The 11,911-nt window shown below is 43.5% G+C and overlaps 1 protein-coding gene across 1 annotated transcript; it reads right to left on the reverse strand.

The window, feature by feature from the left end:
* ARFRP1 (ADP ribosylation factor related protein 1) lies at positions 1-11,858 on the reverse strand. Its single transcript, XM_066330791.1, has 8 exons — positions 11,715-11,858; positions 10,611-10,710; positions 10,140-10,227; positions 9,588-9,670; positions 8,874-8,955; positions 8,651-8,721; positions 2,410-2,510; positions 1-943 (listed from the first exon to the last, which is right to left on the reverse strand). The coding sequence occupies exons 2-8, from the start codon at positions 10,701-10,703 to the stop codon at positions 856-858; spliced, it is 606 nt and encodes a 201-aa protein (XP_066186888.1). The 5' UTR covers positions 10,704-10,710; positions 11,715-11,858; the 3' UTR covers positions 1-855.
* Positions 11,859-11,911: the final 53 nt, after the last annotated feature.

Here is an 11,911-nt window from a genome sequence, read left to right on the forward strand (position 1 = left end):
TTCAAATAAGTAGGAAGCTTTATTGCATACTGATTTCTCCCTGCGTGGAGGTTGGTTTCAGCTTGGAAAGATCACAGAGAGGGCCTTGATTCACTGCAGTTACAGAAGATCCCAATTACTCTTAGGATTAAAGAGAATGCACACAGAGACTGGCAGTCAGAGCAAGGCAGTGCTTTTGGAATCCGTGTCCTGGGAGGAATATCAATTTCAACCAGCACAGCTGGATTTGATGAGGTCTTTTCCAGCTTGAACGAATCCATGATCCAATAACCACCGTGCAGTTGCTGGTTTCCACATCTGCTTTTACCACAGGTCGAAGTTATGGATCAACTCCCCAGTGAAAATCAAGTTCTAATCAATGCTGTCTCTCCCCACTACACAAACAGCAGCATAACAGGGCCAGTAACACCCTGCAGGAACATGGGGCTGCAGCAGCAAGGACCTTTGCAGTTAGGAGGAACAGCCATTGCCCAGACTGTTCCTCCCCGTCCACATTCACCTAAACATTTCCTTCAGGAATTCCTTCATGTCACCCGCCTCCAGCCTGTTAGACTATCAAATCAGGAATCACAAAGTAAGATAGTAGAAAATTGAGTCCTTTGCATTGGCAACAACATGTAGGTTGCTACATAGGATGCTCTGAGGCCAATGACAATACTGAATGTAAGAGATTCCCACCCCCCACCCAGTTGGAATCCTTGGCTCAAGGTTTTTTTTTAGACACAGAAAGAGAATATTTGTCTCCAAACTTAGGAAAGAATCAGGTGTAATAGGAATCCAGTGGATCACCTTCTTTAAAGGGAACACCAAAGTGTGTGGAAAGAGACTGTCCATTGCTTGGCTGGCTCGGGGTTCCTACGTGATGTCCTTCTTCCTTGGAGGGCGGTGGATGTTCCTCACCACACACTTCACCATCCATTCAATTCCTTCATTCACCCCTTTGCTAAGGAAACAAGACAAGCAGACAAGGTTTTAAATTTAACCAACAATAAGAAGCAACCAAGAACAGAAACATGGATCATACAGGCCCTAAATGAGCCCTTACATGAGGAAGGGAAGGGCTCTACTCATCCCACAGCTATCTGTTGGTATTTCTGTATTATTTGTCATGCAGGCAAACAATAGGGATCTGATTTATTTTAGCTCAGCAATTTATACCTTTATTTTTCTGGTGTCTGCGCAAGACTACACCCAACTTAGTCACCAACTCCGTGGAAATCTTGGTATGAACAAGCACCAAACGCACCTGACAGCTGGTTTGAGGTTATTTTGCCACAAACCTTACACTTGCAACCCTGGTTCCAGCTTTCTGTAATCATCTGTACTTGGGCTGCCAAGCAAGTCACCACCATGCTGGTCTGCACAGCTCCCCAGCCATGACTTCCACGAGTTACTTATTCTTTTAGTGCAAGCTCAAACTGGAATTTTGAAAGGAAATTCCACACAAATCAAAACTAGAAATGTTTGTACAAAAAAAAACCCCACAATTGAAAAGGTTGTTTTTCATAAGGTTACTATCTAATACTTCTCTTCCAGTCAGTGCTTGAACATTGTTCTTGTGGTCATTCACCTGCTTAATGCCATGTGATTTGTAGCAATGCAGACAACAGATTTTTTTCACAGTTCAAGAAGTTTTTGTTATCCTTTGCAGTAGCTTGTATGATAACAGAAAAAATTCAAAGCTCTAGATTCAGCCCAGGCAGTAATTCAGTCAGGAGTGCTTCCACCACCTGAAACAAAACTTTTGATTTATGCCAAGTAGCACTTTCCACTTAAAGAACAAAAAGTACAAAGAACCAAAGTACTGGAAGTCTCAATACACAATAACGATGCTGAGATACCAAGAATCCAGTGGGCTGGTCAAGGTCATGGCACGCAGCTGTGTAAGCCCAATTTAGGGTCTGTTTTAAGTCATCAAATTTTAAACCACAAGCATCTCCATGTAAGATGACTCCTGGAGACTGTGATATCATCCCCATTACAAAGCTCATCTGCGTGGCAAAGCATGTGGAAGCAGAAACATAATTACAGCAGCAAAATTGAAGCATCACGCACTTCTCTGGCATGAACAGTTTTCAACTGACTTCTAACCTAAAAGCCAAGAGTTGCAGCAAACCAGCATCTGCAAGGATTATTGTGTAAGGAGAAGGGATAATACAGGACAACAAATATGCCTCCAAGTCCCACTGCTCTCAGCCAGCAGTACATTTCCACTGTATGTTACAGGCAGATTTACAGATGAAGTTATTGAGGTGGTGCAAGACCAAGGTTCTCAAACAAGTGTCTGTGAGTGCTGGAAGGAAGCACAGCTCCTTTCAAGGCTTAATAACTCCTGTAGTGCTGCTCTGTGTGTGACACCCCACAGCTTCTCAGCCAATCAATTCTCAGTCTACCCCTTCTGATACTTACCCAGTAAGGGCTGAGCAGGCTTGTGTCAGGCAGTCTCTCTTCCCAATTTTGTTAATGCAGTCACTAAATGCTGTCTTGATATCAGGTATTGACAGACAATTCTGCAAAGGGAACCAAAGTAGAGCTTGTTTGTGCTACAAGACATGGTGACCTTCTTCCACAACGAATCCTACCAAGCTGCAGTCCTGTTTCAGTCAGGGTGGCAATGCTGTGAAGTTAAACCCACTCACCCACCAACAGAGCAAATTCACCTCTTTGCATTCTAAAGAAATGAACACATTCTTTTTTTCACCAAAGACACTGTTGTTTGCTGACAGTACACACACACTGCCTCACCTCCCTGATCCTTAATCTGTACAGTTCTAAGCAAATAGTCCCGACAATGAGCACAACCTGTACCCTTTATGAATACCTTTTCCAAGCTGCTCAACAGCTTGTATTTACCAGGACACAAGAGCTTTAGTATTTACGAAGCCTTTTGAAACAGTGTCCCTGCCACAAGCCCAGATGACTCCTTGCCAGCATCCTGGGCATTCTCACAAAATAAGTTGTGATTTTTCCTCAGTTCTCAGCACATTCCCTGGCAGCACAGCCAAGCCCCACCAGCACTTGTCTGTTTGCATTCAGAGAGAACACTGGCAGCAGTGAATGCAGCAGGTTTTCCGACGCCTGATGTCATTGTGGTCATCACCTCCAGCAGGTCCTGAACTTCTGTGAGGCTGCCAGGAGGCTGCTGGGAACAACATCACAAATCATAACCCCCCAGTAAACCACCAGATTACTTTCCTCACATAAATCACAGTGTCACCACAAAAAGCTACAACTAAAGTCTGGACTTGCACTTCCCTGAGCACTCAGTGCTCATTTTTTCCTCAGAAGCCTTGGACAAGCCATTTAAGCACTTCAGCTGGCCACGAGCCCACCTTTCCTCCTCTCTGCAAAGACATTCTGGACCTTCAACAAGTCTCAAGTATGTACTTCGAACCTTCAATCAGGCCCACACATGTGTTTTGGACAAACGTTTACACAAATGCCAAACTGGACCCTTGTGAGTCCTGAGGATTGGCCAAGCGGACCCAAACTCTGAGAGAACGGAAATATGAAAATCAATGCTACCAGCCATCCATTTGCAAAACACCGATTTTGGAGAAATTAAACAAATGAAATTTTTGGGAATAACAGAAGTAGATTTCATTGCTTATACATAGGAAGGGATCTTAAGAAATGGCTTGCAAGGAGTTTAACAATGCCCAATTCCCCCAGTGTCCTTGGATCCATTAACTGTGCAACTTTTGATGACCGTACTTTGTTATGACCTCAGCTGCATTTAAAATTTGCCCTTTCAATCAATGACCTGGAAACTATCCAAAACCATTACTGAGGTCATTCCATAAAGGCCTCAACAATTTAGGTCAGAACTTATGACATGTGAAAAATGTACAGCTCATACAGATGAGCTGTCAGCCACAGGATAAACAGTTAATCTTAAAAAAACAGCAACAACAACAACAATTACTAACTTTAGAGGGAGTCAGACTGAACTTGGGAGCTGGAATTCAAACCAGTAGGTCTGGAAGATGGGCAAGAGATTACAACCAACCAACCAACCAACCAACCAACCAACCAACCAACCAACCATTTTCTACTGTTTTGTAAAAGCTGCTCCCTTAGCCTGGTATGGTGTCTACTGCCCAGTAAGAAAGGCAGGTCCAAATGCCTCCCAGTTTAACCCAAAGCCCTGGGCAAGTCAATTACCCACCAACTGGGAAGGACAAGGAGTTGCATGTCAGTAATTTTTCACATTTTTGCTTTTTTCAGTCAGTGATACTTGGCAGCAGGAAAGTTAAATCTCAAGGCAGCTGAAATTGAGCAAATGTTTCTTGAAATTTACTTTAACCTTCTCAGAGTTTAATAACATTGTATAACAATATACCTTCGAGTAATATCCTTTCTTCTTCTTGAACCTACCCCTTCCTTCCCCTTTTCTGAATGATGATACATTTAAAAATATTTTTAAATAAATCAGATAAAGTGTTAAGATACAAAGTAACAACAGAGCACAGTCATGCTGTCCTTGATTCCTCAACTTCTACTTGCACAGGTAGCACAGCAATCAGGAAATGAACTTCCCAAGACCACCAGCAGACCAGGACACCTGCACATACCCAGCAGCACAGAGAACCCACATCCTTCATCTCATCCATCCTTGAAGCCTTTAAGAGTCCACTTTTCCCAGTGCAGCTGACAATTACAGCTATTTTTATCTCCCAATATAAACCACTGTTATAACTTCCCTTTCCCACCTTCTGATAGAGCTGTGGCCTGCCCCACCTTCCACAGAGCTGCCCAGCCATGGCTTTCCATGAAACTCTGCATCAGAAAGTTTTGATTCTGAGGAGACTTTGCACCATTCACTTTGTCACAGCAGGATGCCACTGTATCACCAGTTCTGGTTCGAGGAACATCATTTTCCCCTTGGGATGAAGTAGAGCAACACAGCAGAGGGGTAACACCAAACTATCAATGCCCTGTTTTAGTGTTCCAGGGAAAGCTATGAACTGGAATCTCATGTGACAGTAGAGCATGAGGCAGACAATCCATTACTTCAGCAAGGGGCATCTGAACTTCTCATGCTCAGGGGAAAATGTCAACTGTGGCTTCCAAGTTTCCCTTCTCCCCAGCCACATTACAAAATATTTGTCTACAGATGTGTTTTGTTTCTCAGCTGTGAACACATAACCCAAAGACAAAGAAGAAGGGAAGCTGGATTTGTGATCACATCAACAGTGGTCCATTACAACAACAGAACTCACAGTGACCTTTCAGGCATGATGTTATATCCCCCAGCTCACAGGAATCTCACACACAACATATGACAAACCAGATTTCCAGCCCAGCTTCCCCAAAACAATACACTGTAAAACATCTTTTGATGAAGGCTCCTCCAGGCATAATCTAGCCAGGACTGAACTGAATTCCTCCTCTGAAGGGTTCAGAACAGCCTTACCCAAAGTAAGAATCAGTAATGGCACACCTAAAAATCTATCAAACAGCAAGGCATGTTTAGCAAAAAAAAGGTTGCATTGTAGAGCCTTTGCCCATTTCCCAAATCCACTGGAGCAAAGACAATGCTGCTGCCTAGTCTCCTGACAGGACAAAATCAGAGGCATGGATAAAACCTCAAGCAGAGGCTCTTCAGTCATCTCAAGAGTAATCAACCACGAGAATGGAACTTAAAGAAAAAGAACATCAAGGTGGCTTGCCTAAATAAAACTATGTCACAGAAAGTATAACTCACCTGACCTGTGCTGTGGGGCTGCCCTTTTTTACGAGTTTGTTTTAAATTAGAATTTAAGCTGCTTTAAATTAAACAATGGAATAGCATAGCCTCAATTCAAACCATTTTATTTAAATTAAAACTAATTTTATAGGGAAGCTGTGGTAGGTGTTCAGTTGGAAACCAGAATGGCTTTCATGCAGAAGGTGTCTTTTCTAACAGCTGTGTGGAAATGGGTATTCTGCTACTCACCATGACTCCTCGTGTTTTCCAAAGGCACAAGGAGGCTTTTCAACATTCTGGAGATTTCAAATTAAATTTCCAAAATTTATCTTTAGATGAGGATGGCAACACTTCCTCCCAGACATGGGTCATCATACAGCAACCAGTAATTTTCAGACTGTTAAATTTCAGATGCTGTTTTTGACAGGTGATGTTTTTCCAGTGTTTTGAATAGTACTGCATAATGAGCCACTCTATCCTCAAATTGTAACAGTTCATTGTAAAGCTTAGAAATATATACCATGTGTAAAGCTTTCAACAGCTACATTCACATCAAAACAACAAATATCAATTCTTATTTTGCTGGTTTTTTCTGCAATAAGCCATATTTTCAAAAGTGGCATTCTGAGTTGAAAGGGAGTTCACAGGAATCAGTAGATATTTTACTTCTCCTACAAACCAATAATTCCTTTAAAAACCCAAACATATTCTTTCATCCAACAGACGTTTGACTCAGCTTTTAAATTATTTATAAAATAATGCAGTTTTGAAGCCCCTGCTGAATACAGAGCATTCCTGATACCATAAAATATCACATTTAGTACTATTAGAATTGGTGTTTTGCAGTCAATGACCATATTTCATCCCCTGGAACAACCAAATACCACTCATGCTTGGCAGTGCTGAGAGGACACAATGTACCCTGGGGTTCACAGCACAATTCTTAACACTTTATGCAATTTCAGGTTGCATCAGCACTTTTGTTATCTTAATAACAAGAATGTAAACTTAAAAACCAAACAACGCCAGATGTACTATTTCTGATGTATTTGATAACAAACGTTTTGCTGATCTCTTCAGACATCAAGAATTACCCTTCATCTCCAAATACCAGCAAGGTTAAGATACCACTTATCCTCCCCTATCGTGGTTCTGGACAGAGGGATGCTGGTGAGAATTTCCTACTACAGTTTTATGTCTGGAGATCCAGAGGAGAAAAAAAAAAAATCTCTGCTAATTATCAGTTTTATTCCAGAAGTCTTCCATTCTGCTAAATCAGGGGAAGAGAAACAGGCTACTGAGTTTTGTCAACCTTGTTTAAGTGAACATCAGTAATTACTGAAAAATAAGCTATAATCCCCTTAGTGACTTATTAATAGCATTGATGTCTCTTTGCTGCATCCATATCCAAGATCATTTTGTAGGAGTGGACCTCTAAATATCCGGTGTAGATATTTCTTACAAATAGGCAAACCTCCAGTGGGTTTAGTCTTGCTAATCCCTTGTACCTGCAACTACATGAAGGCACCAGGTCTGTGGGCTGATCTTGGACCCTCCAGAGGGGGCAAGAAGTCAGATTTTCTTCTGAAAGCCTGTTCCAAATACCTATTTCTACTAATTTAAAGAAGCCCATTTCTTCAATTATCTGTCTTTAGTCTGGCTAGAGTGTCAGAAGAACCAGTATCTGCAGCGTGTAATAAAAGATGTATATTCAACCAAAAGTGAAACTGGAACAACTTTCCAGGTCACTGCTTGGAGCTTATCCTCAACAGGTCAAGGCAAGAGTGCAGGCTGCTCCCTGCAGAAAAGCTGTGAGGTTGCACAGAAATATGACAATCAATATTCTGGTTTCCACAGAAGGAAACCCACATTTCCCCACATTCCAGAGACCACAGCAAAGTCAAGACCATAAATCAGGAGCTCAGTCTCTATCTCATGCTTTTACATGGAATTGCATTTCTCTTATTTTTAAGACTAGGTAATCTAGATAATCCAGATGAATTTAATCATCCAAAAACCAACCTGTGTTATACTCATGAAGTGCAATCAAATCCTACTTTAAAGCCAGGTGATTTCTATGGCAGTCTCACGTGTTTTCACAAGTGCCATCGTTCAGACAAGTGTAAAGATCAGAGGAAGAACCTGAGAAGTATTTGTAACCTTTGGAACAGAGACTGATCCCAGCTGCCAGGGCTGGTGCTCCAAAACCTACTGGAAGCCTCTGGCTCCATCTAGAGACGAGTCACTGGAGCTGCAGTCCTGGAATTCCAGGTACAATTTCCAGGAGGAAAACGTGAAAAACATCACGACCACCTCGGGCACTCTCTTCTCTTTTTCCATGCTGGGGGAGATAAGGATGGCCCAGGAAGTGTCACCTAAACGCTGCACCACCCATGAACCGTCAAACCCAAACCAAGAGTTACACTTACAGTTCTGAATACACTGGAAAGAATTCAAATTACATTATCAGAAAAGAGCATTCCTTGCCATTCACTGCTGCCACTGATGGAATGCTCTACAATAAACAAGTGTTGTATTGAACAGATCTTATCCAGTTATGGGGAAAGGATGATTTGCTTCACATACATCTGTTGTGCTATTCCTGGGTTTTAAAAGAGCAGCATAAACAAAGTGCACTAAACATTTTTTTTCTGAATAAACAGGAAAAAAACAGCATCAATACAGCCAGTCACGGTACAAGAAAAACCCACCATAGCTATGCAGTTTGTTCTGTCTACATAAAGAGCTCAAAACCATGTGCCTGTAGGAAGTTCATTAATGGCATGAAAAAGAGCTGAAGAGGAGAAAGGAAAAAAATACAACTAAATTCAAAGTGATTATTTCCAGTGGTGGGAAAGTACCACAGGATCAGCTCAGCACTGTGGAACAAATTTAACACGAATGCAGAGTTCACCTTTCCAAGGCTCATTTGCTCATTTATGTAAATCCTCCATATTTTACCTCTACATCCTGCTTGTTGGCCAGCACCAGAATAGGAACCCCTTCCAGAGCTTCACTGGTAATCATCTTCTCTACAAAGGACAGAAACAAAACCAGGTTTAGCCAGTTCTGCAAGTTGTACAAATGCTTGGCACAGATTATCTGGACAGAGGAGTGAAGCCAAAGGCTCCTTCTTGCACTACAGTTTCATTTTTCAGGTCCGTTTTGTTCACACTGCACTTACCAAAAGCTCTTTTGGACTCAGAGAGCCTCTCCTCATCAGTGGAGTCAATAACATAAATCACCCCGTGAGATTCAGCATAGTACTGGAAGGAGAACACAGTAATTGGTGTCAATCCACTAGGATTGCTTGTTCCTTTCCTCATTTTATTTTAATTTGGTACAGTTTTGGTACATGTGGAGGAGATCAACCAGTCAGAGGCAGCTGTATCCACAGTATGCCTAGACAGAATGAAGGCACACAGGCTGTGCTGCCTGTTCTGTGTGCAGGCCTGATCAACCCACCAGCTGGAAAAGCTCACCTGTGTCCCCCCAAAGCTTATCTCTACAGCACAACCCCAGATCTGGGTTGGTAATTGCTGTCTGTAACCAATAACACAAATATTAAACACAGAAATAGTAGAATCTCTGAAAACGTGTTAATGTTAAATACTGGGGTTATCAATTAGCCTGTGTGATTACCAAATGATTGTAATGGTCCAGTTTTAAAAGAGAAAAAAACCCATTTCTACAAGAAATCATGGAATCACAAGATGGTTTGTGCTGGAAAGGGCCAACCATCTCACTCCAACCCCCTGCCAGAAGCACTATCTATCCCACTAGATCAGGCTGATCAGAGCTCCATCCACCCTGGCTTTGAATACTTCCAGGGACGGGGCAGCCACAGCTTCTCTGGGCAAGTTGTATAAATCAAATAAAACAAAACCACATCTCTAACCTTGTCCCAGAGCGACTGCAGTTCCTCCTGCCCGCCAAGGTCCCAGAACATCAGCCGAGTTTTGCCAACATCAATAGTTCCAACTAGAGGGAAGGAAGAAAGGGCAATCCAATGAAAACTGTGCCTGCTGTAAAGCACAGACACCTGCACACCCCACTCAGAAATCTGGGGTGGGACAGGCTTGTAGGGGAGCAAATCACAGGCAGCAGCTACTTGCAACACCAGAGCAATACCTACATGGAGTGATCACAAATATAGAGCAGTATCAGTGCAAATAATTCCAGAACTGGGCAAAGGAATGAACTCCAGGGAAATACAGTTTGAGGACAGCACTGAAAAAGGATACCTGGAGTTTTAATACTTCAAGAATTTCTCCTCCTAAGCTAAGAAAGTCTATTTTATTTTCTATAAAAAGAACTGGGCAATTGGGAGATACAATCTCTGCATCCAGGAACTAGTCTGCCCTTCTGAAATCATAAACATTTTAAACAAAAAACAGCTGTTGTCTAACTGTGCAAGGAAGCTGAAAAAATTCCACATGGATTTACTTACTATTTAAGCCTACAGTGGTTGTGATCTTGGACAAACTCATCCCTTTGTAGTTCTTGTTAAATCGGGTTTTAGTTTGTTCAAGGAAGGTCTGAAAAAGAATAAGACAAAGTATTTACTGTCAAACATTTAACTGGCTGGGGTAATCCTATCCCAAACCTGCCTTTTCATTTCTGCACAATCCTGCTAGAGCAGATACAGCCCTACCTAATTTTGGACACATCACTCTTCTTGCTCTCTATTTTAGCAAGGAAAGAAGGGATTGTAGGTGATTATGGGATTACCAAAGCCTCAGTCACATCCCTGAAAGCTTGTACTAAATTTAATTAATGAGGAAAAGTTGATTGTTTGGTGTGACATCACTAAAGTAACTCAGAACGCAGCTGAAGAAAGATTGACCCTTGCTGGAAGATTTACCCCTGGAGGATGTTTAGGATTGTGTGTGCCCTCCACAGGGTGATAAACAGCACTTACAGTTTTACCAGCATTGTCCAAACCCAGGATCAGGACACAGTACTCATCCCTCTGGAACATGTATTTATAGAGCCCTGACAGCAGTGTATACATCCTGCTCCTGCAACAAAAGCCAGGAAATCAGTTAACAAACAGGTCATTCCCAAAAGCCTCTCATGCCACAAGGCAAATTCTTCCCAACGCCAGACAAATAAATTATATCCCTCTTTTATGAGTAACTGTCATATTTAGGCAACCTCAGGAATAGTCACAAATCTAAGAGAGATCATGAAAATAGCTCAAGATCAAATTTAGGGTTTAAAGGGGAACTGAGGAAGGACTTGAACACCTCTTGCAGTAAATATAAGAAAATGAAGTGAACTTCATAGAAATACAAAGAACAGGTATTTTGAGCAAGAATCTACAGAAGCTCACACCTGTTTTTTGCAGTGCTGGATTTGCACACACAAGGCAGATCAGCTTTGCTGGGATGCAGGAGGCACTGGCACCAAGTGCTGCAGCTGACTCACATGCCATTGCAACACCCTTTCTGTTCAAACACAGATAAAGGGAACCTCAAGGCACGGCCTATGAGAGGCAGACGCCTCTAAGCAAGCGCGTCGTTAAATCACCACTTTGAAGTCAAACACCATTACCTAAAGGGAAATAAATTTTTCTAAAGCAGGAATCGGGGGTTTCACGGTAAAGGAGAGGAGGGCACTAAGGGCTAGGGGCTTCAATTCCACCGGCACCGGGGCCACCCTTCGCCTGTGCGAGAGCGGAGCCTCCTGCCGCCCCCCGAGGGAGCAGCCGGGCCACTGGCTGGAGGGAACCACGGCCCGCTCCCCTTTGGGGACAGCGACTGCTCCTAGGCGCGCCCGACAGCCTGCCTGCTCCTCCCTAACCCGGGAGATCCTTCCGGACCTGGGAGATCCGGCCCTTTCCTTCCCTGCCACAGCCAGTGACGCTGAAGGGGAACACCGGCCCTACCGCCATTTCCCTCTAATGCCTCAGCGCCACGTCCCGGGACAGCGACACGTCCCGGGACAGCGACACGTCCCGGCCCAAGCTCCCGAGCGCAGCGGGCGAGAAAGAGCACCGAGCCCGAGGCCCGCGGCCCCTCACCTGGTGCTGGTGCTGGTGTCAGCGTTGGAGCCGCAGCCGCCTCTCACGACTCCTCAGCGCCACCGGCCGCCGCCATTCCGCGCACGGGACTCTGGGAAATGTAGTCCTGTCGCCGCTGCGATGGCGGTGCAGAGGGGGCCGGTAGACTACAGCTCCCAGAATGCCCAGCGGCGCCGGCCTCTCGGGGACCCCGAGTG

The sequence above is a fragment of the Sylvia atricapilla genome, chromosome 16 (assembly GCF_009819655.1).
Source record: "Sylvia atricapilla isolate bSylAtr1 chromosome 16, bSylAtr1.pri, whole genome shotgun sequence".
Taxonomy (NCBI): domain Eukaryota; kingdom Metazoa; phylum Chordata; class Aves; order Passeriformes; family Sylviidae; genus Sylvia; species Sylvia atricapilla.

Coding starts and splice junctions, on each gene's coding strand:
- ARFRP1 (XM_066330791.1), bottom strand. CDS start 10,703: ATGTATACACTGCTGTCAGGGCTCTATAAATACATGTTCCAGAGGGAT. Junction 10,228..10,610: donor TGGACAATGCTGGTAAAACT/GTAAGTGCTGTT, acceptor ATTCTTTTTCAG/ACCTTCCTTGAACAAACTAA. Junction 2,511..8,650: donor CCAACAAGCAGGATGTAGAG/GTAAAATATGGA, acceptor TTCCCTTTGCAG/AATTGTCTGTCAATACCTGA.